The 24,261-nt window shown below is 40.2% G+C and overlaps 1 protein-coding gene across 3 annotated transcripts in view; it reads left to right on the top strand.

Annotated features, from left to right (window-relative positions):
• Positions 1-24,261, top strand: part of SIN3A (SIN3 transcription regulator family member A) — a 69,398-nt gene that overhangs the window by 12,088 nt on the left and 33,049 nt on the right. For all 3 annotated transcript variants that reach the window (XM_082735833.1, XM_082735834.1, XM_082735835.1), the window contains exons 2-8: positions 9,545-9,766; positions 13,731-13,907; positions 20,462-20,568; positions 21,292-21,574; positions 22,620-22,871; positions 23,534-23,686; positions 23,832-23,990. In XM_082735833.1, the coding sequence (XP_082591959.1) occupies positions 9,545-9,766; positions 13,731-13,907; positions 20,462-20,568; positions 21,292-21,574; positions 22,620-22,871; positions 23,534-23,686; positions 23,832-23,990 (1,353 nt within the window). The remainder of the gene's footprint in view (positions 1-9,544; positions 9,767-13,730; positions 13,908-20,461; positions 20,569-21,291; positions 21,575-22,619; positions 22,872-23,533; positions 23,687-23,831; positions 23,991-24,261) is intronic.

The following is a 24,261-nucleotide window of genomic DNA, read 5'->3' as shown; positions in this document are numbered from 1 at the left end:
GCTCTCCACTTCTTTTACCCAAAAGTTACTGTATCAGTGAGATATTCTTTAGTCACTCTTATATAAAATTTCAAAAACCCTTCTCTTTTTCTTCTTAGTGCTTGTCACTGTCTAGTGTTCTGAACACCTTGTGTACTGTCTTTTTCTCCCTCTTCATGTAAACTTCATGAAGGAGGAGACTTTTTGGTTTACTGCTATTTTCCTAGCTCCAAGAAGAATGCCTGGGACGTACTGTGGACTCAATAAATATTAGAGGGTGCATGTATGAATGAGTGAGTGATTTGAATTTTGCCATAGGCAAGACTGTATGCTATGCACAGGAGAGAATACAAAATTGGTTAAAGATATATGTGCCCAGGCCTGTGTGGGGGCAGATAGCTAATAGAGTAAATACAGGATGAGGTTAAGTGACACATCTACCTGTACTGTTAACTGTCTCAAGTCCTATTCTTTTTCAAGAGAGAACAAGAGAGTGTGAGGTGGGAAGGGGCATAGGGAGAGGGCAAGAGAGAGAATTGTAAGCAGGCTCCACACTCAGCATGGGGCCCAAGGTGGGGGCTTGATCTCATGATCCTGCGATCATGACCTGAGCCAAAATTAGGAATTGGATGCTTAACTGACTGAGCTACCCAAGCACTCCTCAGGTCATAATTACAATGCTTTCTTCATAGCTGTAGCTAGCTTATCTTCTGTTATTTATGTTCAGTCTGTTTTATACCAAAGAGAGAATTTACTTATTTTCATTTTAATGAGATAAACTCATTTGAGCTATTATCATTTATACATCTGAACTATATTATGGGATCTTTAAAACTTTTTACTGATTTGCCAGAGAGAGCACAAGCAGGGGGAGCGGCAGAGGGAGAAGCAGGCTCCCCACTGAGCAGGAATCCCAACATGGGACTTGGGACTCCCAGGACCTCAGTATCACTACCCAAGCTGAAGACAGACTCTTTTTTTTTTTTTTTAAATTTTATTTATTTATTTATTTAGCAGATAGATCACAAATAGGCAGAGAGGCAGGCAGAGAGAGGAAGGGAAGCAGGCTCCCTGCTGAGCAGAGAGCCTGATGCAGGGTTTGATCCCAGGACACTGGGATCATGACCTGAGCCAAAGGCAAATGGTTCAGCGCACTGAGCCACTGAGGGGCCCCAAAGACAGACTCTTAACTGACTAAGCCACCCAGGCGTCCCTATATTATGGGATCTTAATGATCTTAGTTTTCTATAGCTTGAAACATTTTGGTATTTCATCATCCTACGAATTATTTCATCATTGCTCATCAATTATTCCCTATTATACTAAAAAAGAGTAAAATAATAAGAAAAGGGAAGAATGATGGCATTGCCTAGAAGGATAATGCAGTGGTAAAATAGATCATCACTGTACACTTCAGTTTTCTTACTGCTTTGCCTGAAGCATTACAGCATCTTCCAAGATGGTGTACAAAAAGTTGGGAGATACCATCTTAAACAATCTGTAAGACATTAGCAGCTGGGGAATCTGAGTGAAAGGTATATGACCATTTTTTATACTATTTTTACAACTTTTTTAAGCTTTCAGGGAACATATTTGGTAATCTTTCATTTTTTTGCCTCCTGTAATGGCAAAGAGAAATAAAAACAGAGGAAAACCCTTCACAGGTATCAGAGGAGCTAGTAGAGAGACACAGTCCAGCAGACAGCAGCCGGCTAGATTGGGACGATGGTGGTGAAACTGTGTGCCTCTTCGCAGACTGTGTAGTCTTTAGGTGACAGTACGATGCATTTTTTCAGAATGAAGAACGTAACATGTACACCACGTATTTTTGAGAGGTGGGTAAGAAATAATGATATCATCCAGGTAGTTGTTCAGCAGGAAGGACTTCAGAATGAAGTGTTTTAATGTGAATCAAAACCATTTCAATTTGCTAAAAGGGTATATGATTGTGTTCTTTCATCTTCTAGGATGTTTATGCACTGAAACTGACTTGTGAGTGGACATTTACTAAAGGCAGGTGTACAGAAGTGATTGGAAGGAAACAGGATATAGAAATGAAAAAACATTGGATAGATCATTCTAATTGGCGTTTATTAGCCTAAAACTGAGAACGCTTGCAGCTGTAGAGCAAAGAAGATGATTGTCCTTGACAATAAAATTAAGAATTAAATTTTCAAAGTATTCTGTATGGTGATACAAAAAAAGAAAAAAAAATCCCAAAGTGGTGATAAGTTAGAACTTTAATAGAGATGTATCTGAAATCAGAATTTACAGAATGACTATGTTCCAACCTCATGTGTGATATTTGGTGACTTGTCAGTTGCATTTTATTTTTTTTATTTTTTATTTTTAAAGGTTTTATTTATTTATTTGACAGAGATCACAAGTAGGCAGAGAGGCAGGCAGAGAGAGGAGGGAAGCAGGCTCCCTGCTGAACAGAGAGCGGCATGCAATCCCAGGACCCTGGGATCATGACCTGAGCTTAACCCACTGAGTCACCCAGGCGCCCCTCAGTTGAAATTTTCTGTCCTTGTCATTTCTTCTTCTTACAGATATTTTTGCCACAGACGTAGCTTTATTCATTACAAGCTACTGGTGATTCATTTTTTTAAAAGAGTGTATTGATTTATTTGAGAAGAGAGCATGAGCAGGGAGAGGAGCAGAGGAAGAGGGAGAAGCAGACTCCCTGCTGAGCAGAGAGCCCAATGTGGGGCTCAGTCCCAGGACCCTGGGATCATGACCTGAGCCAAAGGCAGAGGCTTAACCCACTGAGCCACCCAGGTACCCCAGTCAGTTGCATTTTTAAGGATATTAACTGTTTTGGGTATTTATATATCCAAAACCAGGGAAGTAGGAAATAAAAATTAGGATTTGCTATTTAAGTTCTTTTTTTTTTTTTTTTAAGATTTTATTTATTTATTTGACAGAGAGCACAGCAGGGGGAAAGGGAGAGGGATAAGTAGGTTCCCTGCTAAGAAGGAAGCTCCATGTGGGACTTGATCCCAGGACCCTGGGATTATGACCTGAGCCAAAGTCAGACACTAACCAACTGAGCCACTCAGTACCCCTATATAAATTCTCTTTAAGAAAAGTTATTTATTTTTATTTTAGAGATGGGGGAGGGGTAGACCGGCAGGGGGAGAAAGAGAGAATCTCAAGCAGATTCCCTGCTGAGTGTGGAGGTCAACCTGGGGCTTGATCTCACAACCCTAAGATCATGGCCCCAGTTGAAATCAAGAGTCAGACGGTTAACCAACTGAACCACCCAGTCACCCTTTTTTAAATTTTTTTTTTAAGATTTATTTATTTAATTTAGAGAGAGAGTGTGCATAGGCGCTTGTGTGAATGGGGGAGGGGGTCAGGCAGAAGGGGCAGAGGGAGAGAGATCCAAACTACTCCATGGAGAGTGGAGCCCAATGCAAGGCTTGATCCCACCACCACTGGGTGATCACAACCTGAGCAGAAATCGGAGTCCAGTGCCCAACTGACTGAGCCACCTGGATGCACCTAGGCGCCCGTGCTATTTAAATTCTTACTAAAGTTTCTAATAAAGTTGTTTTTCACCGAAATGGTAAATAAGTTTTTCTGATACAGCAAGGGTTCAGGGTAAATCACATGTCATAAAACAAAGCAGTGATGGGGTGGCTCATTGGGTTAAGCCTCTGCCTTCCGCTCAGGTCATGATCTCAGGGTCATGGGATTGAGCCCCATAATCGGGCTCTCAGCTCAGCAGGAAGCCTGCATCCCCCGTCTCTCTTCCTACTTGTGATCTCTCTCTCTGTGTCAAATAAATATATAAAACCGGAAGGAAAAAAAGACAGTGATATATTTTGAACAACCAAGAGGACTGTTTTGAGCTACTTTGGCAAAAATTGTTGTCATACCACAGTATGATATAATCCCACCAAAGCTCACAAAAGGTTTGTACCTAATGGGGGTAGCATTATATTAGGTTTTGGCCAAATAATTCTTTGTCGTGGGGGATTACTCTGTGCATTTTAGGATGTTCGGGAATTCATGAGATGTCAGTCGTACTCCTGTCCCCTAACTATGACAACCCAAAATGGCTTCTGGCATTGACAGATGTGCTGACAGATGTGGTGGGGGGTGGGGGGTTCTGGCAAACTCTCCTGGTTAAGGCCCACTTCATTAGAAGAATGTAAAACTGATGCAGGGTGCTTGGGTATTATTAGATCTTGTGTTTTAAGAAGAACGGGTTGTTTATTTCGTGGAGCTATTATTTTGTATAAAATGGAAAATGAAATAGATTACATTTTTCATTTATTTTGGGATACTTTTCCTTTTCTAGCAGATTTAAATCCTGAAGTGGATTTTTTTTTTTTTTTAAAGATTTTATTTAAGAGGGAGAGTGTGTGAGGGCACACAGGGGCGGTGCAGAGGGAGAGGGAGAGAGGGTCTTAAGCAGACTCAGTGCTGAGTGCAGAGCCTGATGCAGGGCTTGACCTCACAACTCTGAAATCAGGACCTGAGCTGAAACCAAAAATTAAATGCTTAACTGACTGCACCACCCAGGTGCCCCTCCAAAAGTGATTTTTGGACAGGTTTTGAGGTTGACTGGTGGGCACTTACACTGGATTAAAGTACATGATTACATTGCAGTATATGCTTTGATAAGAATTTATTTGCTTTTGAAGAGAAACTTTCCGTCTTTCCACAGTATTTATTGATGTAAACTGACCATTAAAACTGACACTTTAATGTGGTTTTATGTGATGCTGACCACCAATAAGAACAATTTTGGAGGATTTTTTAAATTACATAAATAAAGGAACTTAAAAATGTGTCTATTTCAGGATAACAGTACAAAATTAAGGGGCATTATAAAGGATCAACCATAAATTAAATGCAATTCAAAAAGAAAGTTGTATTCATGGGATGCCTGGGTGGCTCAGTTGGTTAAGCCGCTGCCTTCAGCTCAGGTCATGATCCCAGCGTCCTGGGATCGAGTCCCACATCGGGCTCCTTGCTCCGCAGGGAGCCTGTTTCTCCCTCTGACTCTGCCTTCCACTCTGTCTGCCTGTGCTCGCTCTCGCTCGCTCTCTCTCTGACAAATAAATAAATAAAATCTTTAAAAAAAAAAAAGAAAGAAAGAAAGTTGTATTCATAAAAGCCTCCATAATAGAGCAATTTAGTTCGTTCATACACTCTTACTTCTTTAATTCTGTCATCTCTGTTTAAGCCAGTTTATGGAATTTATTTGTTATTTATTCCTTACTTTCATAAACAGATAAAGCAGGGCTTGATTTCACAACCCTGAGATCAGGACCTGAGCTGAGATCAAGTGTCGGTTGCTTAACCTACTGAGCCACCCAGGTGCTGCCCCTAATTTGTAAAATTTAATCTAAATGAAAAGATATGATTCTTGAAAGTTGGATTTTCCGTTTGGATTTTATTAAGCATGGAGAACTGTCTGGATTTCTAAGGCCAAATTTTTACTGTAATGAAAGACATTTTAGGTGTAGAACTAGAAAATTGGTTTTTATATTTATCGTTCTGAAAGGGTTAGCTTTTACTTCTGCCCTTTTAAAATTTGTCTGAAATGTGACACAGTGGCTTACTGGTTGTTCTGTCCTATTCCAGAAGACTGCCCTGCAATATCAGAATTATCCTGCTCTGCTTGCTTTATTTGGGAATTATGATTTCTTTGCATGATGAATTGGAGCTATTCCCACTTTTTATTATAACACATGGCCAGATGACTTTTTAAGTGTTCCGCTGCCATTGTTTGTTCACGTTAGTCCTTCTTCACTAATTTCTGTCCCTCAAAGTGCTTTTTTCCCTCTTGTTTCCTTGTTTTAAATTCTATCTTCATGGACTAAAATTCTGATAACAGTGTAAGCTCCAAATCTGAAACAGTTGGAGGCCATAGTGGCGGATGAAAATCTGTCAGCTGAAGCAGGGCTTGAAAGTAGCTTTGTGTCTGACTCTTGTGGCTCCATTATTTGGCATTCGAATACTGATAGTCTGGAATTTCACTGACCTCTCTGCAAGCAAGGATACTATTGTCTGTCCAGTATTTCTACTCCAGATTGGTTATGCATTCCAAGGAGAGAATGTCTAGCTCCTTGCCATGTGACCTTGAACAAGTCACTTAATTTCTTTTGAGTATCACTTTCCCTCTAAATAAAAGTTCTGGGTGTGCCCATCTGACAGGACTCTTGGGAGGAGCACATTGACTTAACAACAGTCATTTTTGGAAGACTTTGTTGTGGGGCAGGAAATCTGTCCTGTTCAGTACTGGTCCCCCGCATAAAGCACAGAGCCTGGCATGTGTAGATTCTTGGGAATTATTTGTGGAGTAAATGAATTGGCAAAGACTGTAAAAGGCTTGTTATCACCTGTATGTCCAAAGTTACTGTAATATTTTAATATCATCCTGTGTACCCCCATGCCCTAATTCATTTCCGATTTTCAGGATATAACCAAACATTTACCTTCTCTATAGAGTTTTTTCCAGTATACACATTTCTACTCCTTACCAAATTTATAGTACTTACTTGTACTGCTCATGACCTTATTTGTATTGTTAGCCCTTCCTCCCAACATTTTATTAAGAACAATTTCAGGGGTGCCTAGGTAGCTCAGTGGGTTAAAGCCTCTGCCTTCAGCTCGGGTCATGATCCCAGGGTCCTGGGATCGAGCCCTGCATCGGGCTCTCTGCTCAGCCGGGAGCCTGCTCCCCACCCCCCCACGTGCCTCTCTGCCTACTTGTGATCTCTGTGTGTCAAATAAATAAATAAAATCTTTAAAAAAAAAAAAAGAACAATTTCTGATACACAGCAAAGTTGGTAGAATTTTACAGTGAATATTCCTGTGCACACTAGATTTTACATTACCATTTTATAGTACTTGCTTTGTCATATATCCGTTCTTCCATCTATTAATTCAGACTAATTTCTCAATGTATTTCAAAGTAAATTTCAAACATTAGTACACTTTCACTTAAGTATTTGAGCATGTGTATCCTTATCCAGAGTTCAGTATTTGTTTATAGCTTTTTCCTTCTGATGATGCAAAATTTATAATGAGAAGCACAAAGTTAACGAATACATTCTGTTTGAGTGTTGAAATCACACTGTATATATTCTGTAGCTTGTTCTTTTCACTTAATCGTATGTTTTGGAGGGCTTTCTTTATAGAGGAACCCCTGTCTTTCTAATTGCTACATAGTTTACCCAATATAGATGTATTAAGTTCATTCATTTATGGGTAGGCATTTAGATTTTCCATACTCTGTTGCAGTAAATACACTTGGCAGGTGTATAGGACAGACACCTGAAAGTGGAATTGCTATGTGAAAGGGTATGACCATTTTAACTTTAAAAATTTAATGGAGGGGCGCCTGGGTGGCTCAGTGGGTTAAAGCCTCTGCCTTCAGCTCTGGTCATGATCCCAGGGTCCTGGGATCGAGCCCTGTGTTGGGCTTTCTGCTTGGCAGGAGCTTGCTTCCCCACCTACTGCCTGCCTCTCTGTCTACTTGTGATTTCAGTCTGTCAAATAAACAAATAAAATCTTTAAAAATTTAATGGATACTATAAGTTGCCAACCCATAGTCTCTGCCAGTTAAAACTTCTGCCAGTAGTATTTCCATATACCCTCACCCACACTCAGTATCATCATTCTCTCTTAATTTCTGCCTGTCGCTTTTGGATAAGTGTCATGTTACTTTATATTTCTTTGACTACTAGTGAGGCTGTATATGGTCTTCCCAAATAGTTTTTAAGCTTTTATAGGACACCTACCTCCTTCATTTCTGCTCCCTGAATATTTGCTAATTTAAAGAGTGAATGTTGCCAAGCCTTCCTGCTTTGTTGGGTTGAGCCTGAAAGGATGAATGAGCTAAGTGTGGGAGAGATCAAAGAAAGCTGAAGTTGCTCAGTGCATGTGTGTCTTAATTAAGTAAAGGGACTCTTCTCCCTTTATTTCTTACACTGTGAGAGGTAGGTGATACTGAGGTGATTAGGAATTCAGGCTTAAGGGGCTCCTGGGTGGCTCAGTGGGTTAAAAAGCCTCTGCCTTCCGCTCAAGTTATAATCCCAGTGCCCTGGGATCAAGCCCCGAATCAGGCTCTCTGCTTGGCGGGGAGCCTGCTTCCTCCTCTCTCTCTGCCTGCTTCTCTGCCTACTTGTGATCTCTCTCTCTGTCAAATAAATAAATAAATAAAGTCTTTTTTTTTAATTTTTTTTTAATTTATTTATTTATCAGAGAGAGAGAGCGAGCACAGGCAGACAGAATGGCAGGCAGAGGCAGAGGGAGAAGCAGGCTCCCTGCGGAGCAAGGAGCCCGATGTGGGACTCGATCCCAAGACGCCGGGATCATGACCTGAGCCGAAGGCAGCTGCTTAACCAACTGAGCCACCCAGGCGTCCCAATAAATAAAATCTTAAAAAAAAAAATTCAGGCTCTGGAGGTAGATTTGGTGAATTTATATTCCACCTTTACCTGTTAGCTCTGCAGCCAAAACTGGAATATCAATTCACCAAATTCACCTGTTGATCAAATAAAATTCGCCTGTTAGCTGTGCAGCCTTGGGCAGTTTACTTAGTCATTAGGTTTGTTTCCTCACTTATAAAATAGAGAATAACAGCACCTTGCTTATAGGGTTGTTGTGGGAATTGTAGTAATATTTATAAACTGTGTAGAATGGTGTTTAGGATTCATTATATGCTAAATATTATTATATTAATGATTACTCTCATTCTTTCCCTTCTGCATGGTCAGTATTTGAATGTGTGAAGTGGTAGGACTGTGGGGAATGCAAAGTTGTAGAGAACCCTACCTTGAAGAAGCTTTGGCTATTGGAAAAGCCCCCAAAAGACCAGACTGGATTCCCTCCCAGAATATTACTAGACTTTTTGCATCTGCCTCCACAGAGGAATATTATTAAGAAGGGATTCTGGAATCTCCTTAGTGTTAAGGAATGTTAGAGTCGGAAGTAACCTAAAGATCTTTTCCAACCCTGTCATTTTATAGTTGGAGAAACAAACTCATGGAATGAGGAAGTTGTTGAAATGTACATAGCTCTTTAAATTGGCAAGTCTAGAACCATTGTTCTCTTACTTGTGGCCTACTGCTCTTTCATGATTGTATTTAATTGTTGAAACTATTGATATTTTAAAAATTAGACCACAGTTATAGTACTAGGTTTTGAGAGGAATTAGAAGCACTTGAATGTTTTTGTAGCTTGTGAATATGTCATTGATGTTAGGAGTGGTGGCATTTGAGGAGAAAACTAGAGAATAAAGAAAAGAAAGGTATATTTTCATGTTTTTAAATTGGAGATTATTTTTTGACTCTGTAGTCCCAAGTTAATTCAGAGTGTGTTATTATTTAAACTTTTGTCTTTGAGTTGTGATAACACCATCCACTGTGGGAGCTGTGTGTGCAAGCATGCACCTAAACTAGCCAGTGATCATCTCCAGGATGAAGTCAATAGTTGGTTTTGGGAATTGAGCTTTTAATAAATTTGGGTGCCCAGTCCTCTGTTGTACACATCACATTGATGTGTGAACTAGTTTGCATGTCGGTGCTTTTGGTTTCTGCAGGTTTTGTGGTGCATCCCTGAGCATGAGCGCAGAATGAAGCGACGTTTGGATGACCAGGAGTCACCGGTGTATGCGGCCCAGCAGCGTCGGATCCCTGGTAGCACAGAGGCTTTTCCTCACCAGCACCGGGTGCTTGCCCCTGCCCCTCCTGTGTATGAAGCAGTGTCCGAGACCATGCAGTCAGCCACGGGAATTCAGTACTCCGTGACACCAAGCTATCAGGTGAGCTGGAGCGCAGCCGGGGACTTAGTGTAAGGGAGGAGCATTGGTGATTTCGTCCAATGAAAAAAATATTGGATTAAGCATCCAGTTAGATACAAAATTATGTATATGGGATATCTGTAAGTAAGATACAGCAAATAACAAAAACAGTGTATACTTGGGTACCACCCAGGTTTTTAATTTTTTATTATTATTATTATTTTTTAATGTTTAAGTAATCTCTACACCCTGTATGGAACTCAGACTCATAACCCCAAGATCAAGAGTTGCATACTCCACCGACTGAGCTAGCCAGGTGCCCCTTAAAGATTTTATTTAAGTAATCTCCACACCCACCTTGGGATGAAAACTTTCAACCCTGAGATGAAGAGTCACATGCTCTGCCCACTGAGCCAGGCAGGCACCCTTATATTTTTTTCTTTAACTCACTTTTTTTCACTCAGTGCGGTTCCCAAGAATTAGCCATATTTTTGTGTGTAAATATTTGAGTCATTTTCACTCTTTAGTGAATTACATGACTATATCCTAGCTACTTACCCGTTTTTCTTTTGCTGGACTCTTAGGCTATTTCCAGATTTTTACTGTTGTAAAGGTGCTGTGTGAGTGTCTCTCTTAGTGCAGTGGTACTCACAGTGGCAATCCGTGACAAGATAACCTTGCACCAGAATTTAAAGCAATGTACTACTTTTTTTTTATTTAAAAAAAAGTCTGGCCATGGGGAAACAAAGGCAGCTAAATTAAATAGTGTGCTTATTAGTAAGTGAAGCAATTAGTTTACATCCAGGTGTAAACTCCTTATCTTATTGCAGATCACTCAACAGGTTTGAGGGCATATGAGGAAGAGTTTTATTCCATATCCTGACCAGTGCTGATCTTTCATCTCTTATCTGTTTACTGTTTTGTAGAAATGAAAGAAATTTGTTTTCTGCCCTTTTTAATTGTGAAAGGAAATATCACCATAGTTTTTTTTTTTTTTAATGATCCTCTTTCTATGATCCTTTTTTAATGATCCTACTTTATCTGCCCCTTCAGACTTCAACCCATTCGTGATTTTTTAGGTTACCTATATTCACCTGCCTACCTACACTTCTCTTTTTATGTAATATGAATGATACAGTATATACTGTTCTGCTCTTTGCTCTTTTCACTTAATATATAGTGGACAGCTTTTCACTTGAATACGTATGTGTAGATCTAGGTAATTTTTAAGAAATCACTACCTTTTTAATATTCCAATCTAGGTCAGTCTGAATCATAATTTATTTACCTGGTCTGGAGAGACCTTCAACCACCTCATTAGTGACTTTTTAAAAGTTCTGGCTGTTACTGGAAACATCAATTAGTTTAACCTTTCTTTTTTTAAAATGTATTTTATTTATTTATTTGACAGAGATCACAAGTAGGCAGAGAGGCAGGCAAAGAGAGGGGGAAGCAAGCTCCCAGCAGAGCAGAGAGCCTGATGCAGGCTCCCAGAACCCCCGGATCATGCATGACCTGAGCCAAAGGCAGAGGCCTAACCCACTGAGCCACTCAGGCGCCCCTAGCGTAACCTTTTTTGAGAGCAGTTTGACACTTGTGGCAGATTCTTTAATTACGGTTTGATCTAGCAGTTCCATAACTTCATAAATTTCTCAGAATTTATTATAAGAAAAACAAAGAAGAGGGAAATCCACGTGAAGTAGGAAATGGTGATTCTTTAGGTGTCATTCTTTCTCAGGGATCCCCCTTGAAGTAATACCATGCCCTCCTTTGGGACTGAGGGTTGCAGTCAGAGGATTGTTGCAGATTGAATCTTTAAGTAAGATCTTGGAAGAAAGAAAGGCTGTTTTCCTTGGGTGATTACTTGTATCTGAACAGATTGATGACTATTTCCTGTACTTGGGATAGTTGCATCTATTCATATACTAGAAACTATAATGTGTTCACATAAAACCAGTCATCTCAAGTATGTATAAGCTCCAATTAAGCCTTTTAAAAAACTGTTCAAAACATACATGTTGGAATATAGAAGCTCAGAATAATAACTCTTCTTGCTAGAGATACATTATAGCTTTCAGAATTGTCTAAATAGTTTCTTTTTACTCCTAATGTGTAACTATACTTTGTGTGGATTTGTAAGTAGTTGTCTATTTCCCATTCTCCCCTGTCCAGGAGAATCTTTTTTTTTTTTTTTTCTTTTTAAAGATTTTATTTATTTATTTGACAGAAACAGAGACCACAAGTAGGCAGAGAGGCAGGCAGAGAGAGGAAGGGGGAAGCAGGCTCCCTGCTAAGCAGAGAGCCCAGTGTGGGGCTCGATCCCAGAACCCTGGAATCATAACCTGAGCTGAAGGCAGAGGCTTTAACCCACTGAGCCACCCAGGTGCCCCATGTCCAGGGGAATCTTTATAAATTTGTGGGGACTTGAAAAAAAACTAATCCTCTCTTACATTGTAGTATACAACTTCCACTGCTTAGATTAAGTTCATGTTGTTTCGTCTCCTTATTTTGGAGAGTGCAAATCAAGGATATTGTCCTTAGTTGTCTTCTGTGGTGATTAACAATTCTGAAATAGGAAATAAAAAAAGCTTTGGAAATTTTACGTAGCATTTTTGCAATAGAAATGGAAGGAAAGAAGCTTGTGCTTTATTTCACTCTAAGCTTATAAGAGGAGGAGAGAAAGAGTAGAAAATAATTATGTCTGAGACCAAACCACTAACAGTTTGGAAGAAAGTTTTGTTTAGCAGATAAGGATAAGCAAAATAAACAAATGGGGATAGAAGTAGAAAATAAGGGTAAGCAAAATAAAAGTCTTCTCTAATCCCATTATCACAAGATAAAAGGCTAACATTTTGCCTTTTTAAACTTCAAGGTTTAAAATCTTTTTATTGATTTATAGATACTGCTTTGTAATGTGCTTTCTAAAGAAATGTTTAAAAGTTTAAATCTGTATGCAACACATGAATACATTCAATTTAAAGATTATGAACATTTTATAATGTTAAGATATGTATCCATATCAGTGCTCTTCTAAGTGTGGTCCACAGATGGCTGATGTATATATTTTCTTATTAGTCTATAATGACATGTGTGCAGAAATTGAGAATATTTAGACACAGCGATTTGGATATAATAATTTTGTAATATATCTGTAAAATGTGGGGATGGAAATTATAGGCTTACGTATTTTTCATTTCACTTCTGTAGTAATTAATTTTTATTGTATTTTATAAAAGTAGTGGCCCGTGATGGACTGGAATTTAAGAAAAGAAAAAACAGGTCCTTTGCCATAGATAGTTTGAGAAGTATTGAGCCATATAATTTTAATAGTGGCAGAGAATTCTGTTGTAATATGGGTGATTTCATTTCACCAGTTCCTTTTTATGGGAAATTTGGGCTACTAATTACTGACAGTCCCTGACTTAGGATAGCTTGACTTTCAATTTTTCACCTTTATGATGTGAAAGTGATACACGTAGAAACCATACTTGGAGTTTTGAATCTGGACCTTTTCTTAGGCTAGCAATATGAAGAAGTGCTTTCTCTTCTGGTGCTGGGCGGTGGCAGCCTCAGCTCCTGGTCCCGTACACGATCATGAGGGTAAATAACCAAGACCCTTATGCCATTCCAGTTTTTCTCTCAGTATACTAGTCGACACATTCTATGAGATACTTGGCACTTTCATATAAAATAGGCTTTGTACAAGATGATTTTGCCCAACTGTGGCTACTGTAAGTATACTAAGCACAATTAAGGTAGGCTAAGCTGAGCTATGATTTTCAATAGGGTAGCTGTATTAAATGCATTTTCGATGTCGGATATTTTTAGCCTAAAATGGGTTTATTGGGATGTAACACCATTGTAAGCCAAGGAAGATCTGTAGTTCTCTGTGTGTGTGCAAAGATATGCATGCACATCTTTTAGATGCATCTGGGGAAGAACGCAAAAGCCTTTAAGTTTCTTGTCTGCATTTTGTCCTCCTCAGGTGTCAGCAGTACCACAGAGCTCTGGCAGTCACGGGCCCACCATCGCAGCGGTTCATAGCAGTCATCATCACCCAGCCGCTGTGCAGCCCCATGGAGGCCAGGTGGTTCAGAGTCATGCTCATCCCGCCCCACCTGTTGCACCAGTACAGGGACAACAGCAATTTCAGAGGCTTAAGGTGATCTTCAGCACCTCTTCTTCCATTAAAAAGTTTTCTCTCTCAGCAGGAAGCATTGGCTTCAGCCTATTACTAGTGGCATTATAACTTTTTTTTTTTTTAATTTTATTTATTTATTTGACACAGAGAGAGAGAACACAGGAGGGGGATTGGGAGAGGGAGAAGCAGGCTTCCCACCGAGCAGGGAGCCTGAGGCAGGGTTCAATCCCAGGACCCTGGGATCATGACCCGAGTTGAAGGCAGACACCCAATGACTGAGCCACCCAGGCGCCCTGGCATTATAACTTTTAACATGCTAGCTAGACTAGGAATTGAATCACAAGGAGTTCTACTTTGTTATTGTTTTGAAACCTACTTAGATTTCCCATCTTACCATCAGTGCCTTATCCAGAAAATTACATTTAAGAAATGTTTTTGGAATGTATAAATGCATGGTACTGAAATGTGTCAGGATACAGGGACTGTTTTCATACGAAATAAACAAAGTCCATTTTTTTGGGATACCTCCTTTTGAACTCTCAGTTCTTAGCATGGCAGAAGGTTTTCTTGAGCGTCCACATGGTTGGCTACGGTCCTGTACAGTAATTGGGTCCAGTATTACCTTACGATTTAATCTTTTTATCCCTGCTTATAAATAGCTGAATGGGCTGGCATCTTCAAGTCCATCCTTAGTAAAACACATGCTCCTTTTTTGGGAACCTTTATAAAGATTGGGGAAGACTATAATTGTGAATGAAGTGTCAGTGTTTTCATCTGTTCTGCTGAGTATGTGCTGTAGGTTTTCAGTGCCTTTGAAATTCATGAGGCATCTGTGGAGAAGTAGAGCTTGTGTTCCCAGCTAACCCTCTCTCTGCTTACTTGAGTGTTACTTTTCAAAATAAGAGATTGTTGCAGTAAGTGTTCCAGATTTCAGGTTTTTAAATTTTACATTTATATAAAATTTCAAATCAAAGACAAGAAATATAATTTTAAAGAACCGTAAAGAAATGGGATGTTGGGTCTTAATTTGGTCCTGTCGGCCTAATTAAATAGTTTCCAGGTAGGAGTGAACGATATACCCTTGAAGGACAAATCCATGTGTAGCAAACGTTTTGACCTTTTGTTTTCCTTGATGCTTAATCTAGTTCTCCCTGATCCCTGCGCACATCGGTTTGGGTTCTCAGGAACTTGTTTAATTTTGGCCTAAGGAAACTAAATGCTACATAAATATGAAGCATACCAACGCTAAGCTTTATAGAGGGATTTTGTAAAATTTGTTTTGTCTATATTAAGTAATTAAGAGTTGACTATACTTAAAAAAAAATTGACTATAAGTAAGCATAGTGTTTAAAGAGAATAGAAATTATTTTGCCTTGAAACTTCACTCTCGGCTCTGTCTTTGGGAAAATTTGTGTAAGCTATCTTGATTTTTTTTTTTTTAAATTTATTAATTTGACAGACAGAAATCACAAGTAGGCAGAGAGAGAGGGGGAGGCAGGCTCCCTGCTGAGCAGAGAGCCCGATGTGGGGCTCGATCCCAGGACCCTGAGATCATGACCCGAGCTGAAGGCAGAGGCTTTAACCCACTGAGCCACCCAGGCGCCCCTCTTGATGTTTTTCTTAAAACATTTTGCCTGTCTGCTCACAGAGTGGTGGCTGTGTACCAAACTGTATCAGTGCCATGAATTTAGCACTTCACAAAGTCCTGAAAATACTTTTTTAAGTTGTTTTGGTATGACTTAATTCATATTAATACTGTATTCAGCTGTTAATTAATACCTTAATGATGCCAAAGAGCTTCTAAACTTGCTGTTAAACTAACAAAAATGTATATTTCTATAGGCTTTTTCAGCCAGTCCTATCAAAGCACAGCACCTGCTCCTCTCCTTCACTTAGGTATAAGTATACAGTTGTCTTTTGTGTGTTTTACAGAAATTGTCAAGGAAGCAAGAAAGGGTTCTGGAGTTGGGGTTTTAGAGTGAGTCACAGGTAGAGTCAGTTTCTCTGTCCTTCTCTTCTCACTCTTTTTTTTTTTTTTAAAGATTTTATTTATTTATTTGACAGAGAGAAATCACAAGTACACTGAGAGGCAGGCAGAGAGAGAGAGAGAGAGAAGGAAGCAGGCTCCCTGCTGAGCAGAGAGCCCGATGCGGGACTCGATCCCAGGACCCTGAGATCATGACCTGAGCCGAAGGCAGCGGCTTAACCCACTGAGCCACCCAGGCGCCCCTCTCTTCTCACTCTTGTATATGATTCCTGGATGCGGTGATGTGAATTCGTGTTCTGATGAGGAGGGGTAAAATGCTTTCTTGTGCCTCCATTGTAACTTCAGTTTTCCCACACTGCCTGCCATTTTTAGATCAGTCTTAGAATGCTTTACAAGCATTGGAATCAACTTCAATAAACCATTTATATTCTATAATAAGGAAGTGTTCAGTGAAAATACATAGGTTATTTCAAGAATCAGCATTGTCTATACTTTCTTTTTTGTCTTTGGCAGATTGATGACAAGGAAATTTGGATAATTTCAGTGTTTAGTGTGATCTAGCTACTTGTTGAATGCTAGCAGCATAGATATTTGGCACTTCTTGAGCGAGTTCTCTTTACAGTTGTTCGTGTTTGTTTTCCCAACAAGATTGTGAACCCTAAGAGATTAGGGACCTCACTAATAAATGCCTGTTGAAGTGAACCAAAAAAATACATCAGCAGACTCAGGGCCTCCCCAAGTGTTTCCCTAGACCTGTAGCTTCAGAAGGACCAGCTCTAAGTTGTTTTCTTCGAGCTGCATACATGCTTTTATAAAGAGTTGAGCTATACTTTAGGTAATGAGAGAATCTCCTCATTATGTTTATATACAAATAGTATGTTTGTTTGTTTATTTGTTTATTGGAGTGGAGGGGCAGAGGGAAAATCTTTTTTTTTTTTTTTTAAGATTTATTTATTTAACAGAGAGAGAGATCACAAGTAGGCAGAGAGGCAGAGAGAGGTCGGGGGAAGCAGGCTTCTGCTGAGCAGAGAGCCCGATGTGGGGCTCAATCCCAGGACCCTGAGATCATGACCTGAGCTGAAGGCAGAGGCTTAACCCACTGAGCCACCCAGGTGCCTGAAGCAGGCTCCACGCCTAGCACAGAGTCTGACATGGGGCTCAATCTCACAATCCTGAGATCATGGCCTGAGCCACCCGGCCCCCAGATAGTTCATTTATAATGTGGTTATCATGCTGGGTGTTTTTTAAGCATAGTGTTATTTTATAACTAATTTACATAGCAGTTCACCATGACCAGTACCTTTTTTTCTCTAGACTTGAATACATCACATAATTTCTTTGACTCAGGCATCTGCATTTTTTCTCTCAGTATTATTATTTATTATACCATAGCATGCTTACTTTTTTATTCAAAATTTTGTGGCCCCTTTTTTTAAAATTTTAAATTCTAAAAAATTTTTAATTTTTTAATTTTATTTTTATTTTAAGATTATTTATTTATTTATTTGACAGAGAGAGATCACAAGTAGGCAGAGAGGCAGACAGAGGAGAAAGCAGGCTCCCCACTGAGCAGAGAGCCCGATGCGGGACTTGATCCCAGGACCCTGAGATCATGACCTGAGCCGAAGGCAGCGGTTTAACCCACTGAGCCACCCAGGCACCCTTTAATTTTATTTTTAAAAAAGATTTTATTTATTTATTTGACAGAGAGAGAGAGATCACAAGTAGGCAGAGAGGCAGGTGGGGGGTTGGGGAGCAGGCTCCCTGCAGAGGGCTCGATTGCAGGACCCCGAGATCATGACCTGAGCTGAAGGCAGAGGCTTATTCCACTGAGCCACCCAGGCACCCCTATTTTTAAAAATTTTTTCAAAAGATTTTTATTTATTTATTTGACAGAGACACAGCAAGAGAGGGAACACAAGCAGAGGGAGTGGGAGGGGGAGAAGCAGACTCCCTGCTGAGCAGAGAGCCTGATCGATGTCAATGTTGAACTTGATCCCAGGACCCTGGGGTTATGACCCAAGCCAAAGGCAGACGCTTAACGACTGAGCCACTCAGGTGCCCCAGTTTTGTGGCTTTTTTTTTTTTTTTTTTTGACAATTCCTCTTTTGTCACATGGTTGTGAATGCTATTCTTAAATATCTTCCAAAGTCTTTGTTTCTTCTGCAAACTTAATGAGTTTTATGTTCCATCAGCCTAGTCATTAATGAGACATTTCAATATGGAAAGTTCTGAATATGAATTAAATCATCCATTGAATTTCAACAGAAATTGTCCTGTTACTTCTAAAGTACAGAAGATCCAACCATGAAATGAGTGGGTATTGATGAAGTATACATACTGCTCTAGCAAAGCTAAAATACTCAGATTAACCATGGCATGATGGTTCCCACGATGGAGCTTCCCATTAGAGAAGTTTGGGCAACTCTTTGAAATATAATTTCATGGTTTATTTGAACATTAATGTTCTGTATCACAATATATCACAAGTTTGTCAAATCATATGTTTATTTCTGAAACTTCCCTATAGTTGATATTTTGTATGATTTAAAATAATCCCAGAGTATATAGGAAACACCTAGTAGGTAATTCCCTTGGATTTTTCCTGAATAACTAAAAAAATTAAGTCTTCCTAAATCAGACTCATAACTTTGTAGACCTTCAGTCTTGTTCCTTTTTTTTTTTTTTTTTTTTTTAAAGATTTTATTTATTTATTTGACAGAGAGAGATCACAAGTAGGCAGAGAGGCAGGCAGAGAGAGAGAGGAGGAAGCAGGCTCCCCGCTGAGCAGAGAGCCCGATGCGGGACTCGATCCCAGGACACTGAGATCATGACCTGAGCCGAAGGCAGAGGCTTAACCCACTGAGCCACTCAGGCGCCCCCAGTCTTGTTCCTTTGTGAATGGTCACAGAATTTATATAATTTAGTGACTGTTCCCTTTCCTTTATCTCCCATATCCTGTCAGTCCTGAAACTGTATCACTTCTACCTTCTGTAAAGCTTTTCAGTCTATACTGTTCTCTCTTTTCCTTTGGTACTACAGTTCAAGCCACTTTTTTTCTCACATTGAGTTTAGCCTTATAGCATAATTGGCTACCTGTCTCCTTTCAGTCTGTCCTTTGTACCAATTTGTTCACAACACTGTAGGCAAATGGAGTACACTAAAATGCAGATACTAAAAATCTAAACTGCTTTTTTTTTGAGAGAACAAGCAAGCGTGGGAGTGCAAGAATGGGTAAAGGGAGAGGGGGAGAGAGAATCTTAAGCAGGCTCTTTCCAGGTCCTACTACAGGGTTTGATCTCACCACCCTGGATCATGACTTGAGCCAAGATCAAAAGTTGGACGCTTAACTTATTGAGCCACATAGGCGCCTCTAAACTGCTTTTTTTGGTCTTTGTTTTGTTTTTAAACATTTTATTTATTGGGGGGGGGCAGGGAGCACGAGGGGAGGGGCAGAGGGACAAGCTGACTCCCAGGTGAGTGTAGAGCCAGACTAGAGGCTTGATCTTAGGACCCTGAGATTGTGACCTGAGCCAAGGTCAGACATTTAATTGACTGAACTACCCACACACCCCACCCCTAAACTGCTTTTTAATAAGATTTACAAGACTTTTTGGGATCTAGGTCCTGCTTCCTCTCCTGTCTTCTCTCTTGTCACTCTTCCTGCCACTCTTCTTCCTTTTCACCATAGCTCCTTCAGCTGAGCTAAAGTGTTTGCAGTTTTCCCAGTGTACCAGATGGTGTCCTGTCTGGGATTTTGCTGATGCTGCTTCCTCTGACTTTCTTTGTAGGTCTGTCTTCACTTTCACTAACTTGTACTCATCCTTAGGACTCAGTTTAAACATCACTTCTTGGGGAAGCCCTTCCTTATGTGCCCATGGATTTTTCTTAGTGCAGAAGTGCCCTTCCGATGTGCTCTCTGGGCATTCAGTGATTCCCCATTTACCCCACTGTATTAGAACACCAAATGAGATGTGAATGAACTTCTATAGAGCAGGGACTGTGACATATTTGTTTGACTCCTTAGTACCTCATGTTTGGCCTGCTGTGGTATGTTGTGGCTTAGTAGATATTTGTGAAATGGATGAATGAATGAATAAGTGAACAGTACATTAATGTGATGATTTTTCACTCATTGTTCTCCGGAAAATTATCCAAGGCAAGGCTACAAATTTTATGAGTTGATTCTTATTTTAAGCTTGAGTCTTACTATTGTCATCCATACTACTATTTTATTTTATTTATTTATTTTTTAAAAGATTTTGTTTATTTATTTAACAGACAGAGATCACAAGTAGGCAGAGAGGCAGGCGGGGTGGGGGGAAGCAGGATCCCTGCTGAGCGGAGAGCCCGATGTGGGGATCTATCCCAGGACACTGGGATCATGACCTGAGCCGAAGACAGAGGCTTTAACCCACTGAGCTGCCCAAGCGCCCCCATACTACTATTTTAATACTCTCGTGTATCTTTACTGTATGTTTTAATTTCGTTTATTACATTAATTTTATTTAGGCATAAATCATTTGTTTTTTAATAAGAATCTTGGTTTACGTTCTTTTTATAACCCTGAGATTTATCCCTGCCTCAGGTGGAGGACGCGCTGTCCTATCTCGACCAGGTGAAGCTGCAGTTTGGTAGTCAGCCTCAGGTCTACAATGATTTCCTTGACATCATGAAGGAATTTAAATCTCAGAGGTAAAAGATCTGTGTGGTTTTATTCAAGCTTTGTGCTTGAAATGTTGATTTTGGAGGGGGAGGATATGGCTCGTTCTCATATGCTGAGAGATAAAGGGTGCCTTCTTTTGGGGGGTTTAATTTTTAGGGTCATGCTTTTAGTTTATGTATGGCTTATTGATGAAAATTACAGGCGGCCCTAGACCTTTGTATTCTCCCTGTTGGTTAATTTTTCTTCATTAAAATTTTTCTTACTACTTCACCTCAATCAGGGAAGTAAACTGGAAATGATTAGGTTACCTGCTCTTTGAGTTGACTTAAGGATACACTAATATTCTGGCATGGTTCACTGTTAGAGTAATTCGTAAAAAATGTAGAAACATAATGATTAATGCTGGTGTGTCAGAGGGTGGGTCTTGAATGGGAATTGCTGCTTTAGATTTACTGATGAGAATATCTGCTTGTTAGGACTGTTAATCATGAACGTAGGTTCTGTTCAAAATTGTGACCAAACCTCTATGAATATGATGCTAAAATTGCTTTGGAATTTCAGAATTCTTTCTGTTTTGTTGATTTTATAATATGCAGGTTGATTTTTACATTTTCCTGTTGAAAGAACCTAGTGGAATGTGTTATTTTTTTCTTACTAGGCTGTTGGTCAAGCTTGCCACTTTAATTTTTGTGGTTTGTTGTGTGTGTGTGTGTGTGTGTGTGTGTGTGTGTTTTGTTTTTTGTTTTAATCAGCATTGACACCCCAGGAGTGATTAGTCGTGTGTCCCAGCTGTTCAAAGGCCACCCCGACCTGATTATGGGCTTCAATACCTTCTTGCCCCCTGGCTACAAGATTGAGGTGCAAACCAATGACATGGTGAACGTGACAACTCCTGGCCAGGTTCATCAGATCCCCACCCATGGCATCCAGCCCCAGCCTCAGCCACCACCCCAACATCCTTCCCAGCCTTCAGCCCAGTCAGCCCCAGCTCCTGCCCAGCCAGCTCCTCAGCCCCCACCTGCCAAAGTCAGCAAGGTGAGCACTTGGAATACTTTGCATCATGTGAAATGCATCCCTAGAGAGCACTCTCCTTTGACAAGTCCCCTTTATGTAAGACTTAGAGACATCAGTTGTAGTGATTTCATCAGAGTAGATCCATAGTCACTTCCCTGTAAGATGGTTTACATTTACCTTCCACATATTTAGATGTCTGTTTAAATCAACATATCAGTAACCTATGAGGACTTGTTTTTGTCCCCACCTCCTGCCCTAGTGAACCATGAACATCCCAACAGATGGCCACTTGACTTGAAGTAGTACTTTGACAGTATGGCAGAAACGGTCATCTCATGATCAGATTATGCTATTGCCCATGGGGTCATCTTACAAAAGCCACTCTGTTTACCAGATTAGGTCATGTCAAGCCGAGCAGAAGACCCTACTGATGGTGGTAATGATGGTGGTGGAATGTTCTTGTTCTAGAACTGCACTGTCTGATACTGTAGCCACTAGCCACATATGGCTGAGTTTAAATTTAAACTGATTAAATTCAGTTTCTCAGTTTTAATGGCTATGTTTCAAGTGCTCAGTAACCCCGGGTGGGTTAGTGGCTGTATTCTGTAGGACAGTGCAGTGTGAAAGAACATTGCTGTCACCTCAGTTCTATTGGACAGAGGTAGTTTAGAAGATTTTTATGTGGATTTCTGCAACAAGTGTCTTCTGACATTAAAGATCTATAGAGAGTGAGGGTTGTGTTTTTTTTTTCCTCCCTCTTCTGTTTGCACCTGTTGAGTGAGCTTAAAAATTGCATTAGAAAAATTCTGCCCTGTAATTAGAGATGTAGCCACTTTTCAGGTTGTATTTAGAAAATTTGAGACTAAAATTAATCTGTATTAGAATGTGTGAGCCCTTTGCACTCCTCACCCCTGCCCAGTATGATTTGAGTTGGCCTAAAATGGCCTGGCCAGAGTGAATTAAGGACGTTTGTTGATCAGACATCTTGTTTCTCTTTAGTTTGACCTTTTTTTCCTATGTCTGACCATCTGTGTTCCTGAGGAGGCTATGACTTTTTTCTTTTTAGCCTTCCCAACTACAAGCACATACTCCAGCCAGTCAGCAGACTCCCCCTCTCCCACCATATGCGTCCCCGCGCTCTCCACCTGTCCAGCCTCATACACCAGTGACAATCTCGTTGGGAACGGCCCCATCCTTGCAGAACAATCAGCCTGTGGAGTTTAATCATGCCATCAACTATGTTAATAAAATCAAGAACAGGTTCCAGGGCCAACCAGACATCTACAAAGCGTTCCTGGAGATTTTGCACACATACCAGGTAAGAGATCCGCTCTTTTAGCCCGCCTTAGCCAGGTCACACGCTGAGGGCATCTGACCAGAGAAGGATTTGAATAACCGTTACTGTGGTCTCTAATTGTTACTGGAAGTCAACAGGTTAGAAACTGTGATGTGTGTTTATAAAGCTAGTTTGATTTGCCTGACTTTAATTGCCTTATAACAATAGGACTTTGAAGTTACTGCCCTGTGAAGCAGATTCTTACTATCTGGGGGGTTTAGAGGATGATTTGTGTAGTGTAGTTCATCTACAGTAGAAGGAGGACATATTTCTCTATTATCTTGTGTTTTATTGGTTGGTAGTGGTCCCCTGAGCATTCACATATACTCTCTTTTATTTATTATTTTATTTTTTAAAGGTTATTTTATTTATTTATTTGACCTGTTCCCAGCATGGGGCTTGAACTTATGACCCCAAAATCAAGAGTTACACACTCTTCCAACCTAGTCAGCCAGGCGCCCCGTCCTAGTTTTAAAAAAATTGTCAGCCACCATCTTCCACTCATTTCTCACCTTAAAACCGTGCAGTTAAAAGAAGTGCTAAGAACAAGTAGGTAACATCCCAGAAAGTATGCAAAAGGGAGTCAGTCGTTCAAAGCAGTGGCCCTCTTATATGATACCTTCCCATTTGAAATTTCCTGTCAGAAAGAGCAACGAAATGCCAAGGAAGCTGGAGGAAACTACACTCCAGCATTGACTGAGCAGGAAGTATATGCCCAGGTGGCTCGTCTTTTTAAAAATCAGGAAGATCTGTTGTCAGAGTTTGGACAGTTCCTACCAGATGCCAACAGCTCTGTGGTAAGTTTTATTTAGAAAGAGCTATACTATTTAGAATTATTATCTTAAAATTTAAGTTAGGAAGCTGGAAACAGAATCTTTTCTGTTGATATGAATGATATGCCTACTTCATAAGAGAATTAATCTCTACCCTTGTCTTACTTAGCTTTTAAGCAAAACAACGGCTGAGAAGGTTGATTCCGTGAGAAATGACCATGGAGGCACTGTGAAGAAGCCCCAGCTGAACAACAAGCCACAGAGGCCCAACCAGAACGGCTGCCAGATCCGTAGGCACTCAGGAACGGGAACTACCCCTCCGGTAAAGGTGAGGATGGCCGGCACCTGCGCAGTTTGACTTTCGGGAGCAGTCCTCACAGACAAGTACTCCAGGGTTGTTCACGTGTTCTTATCCAAGAGTGTTGAAAGTTGGATACTCAGAGTGAGTTGGTGTATGTCACAGAAACTCAATGCAAAGCTTATCATCTGGCTTGCAAAAGAATGTTAGACTATCACTGATTACACAAATTACTGTACTTTTGGAGTTTGTGTTGTTTTCTCTATACTTTCTCTCTTCTTTGCTTTTAGCCATCATGTCT

This window comes from Mustela nivalis (assembly GCF_964662115.1).
Source record: "Mustela nivalis genome assembly, chromosome: 6".
NCBI classification, from domain to species: domain Eukaryota; kingdom Metazoa; phylum Chordata; class Mammalia; order Carnivora; family Mustelidae; genus Mustela; species Mustela nivalis.
Note: the sequence above shows the minus strand (reverse complement) of the source record. Positions and strands in the feature narration are given on the sequence as shown.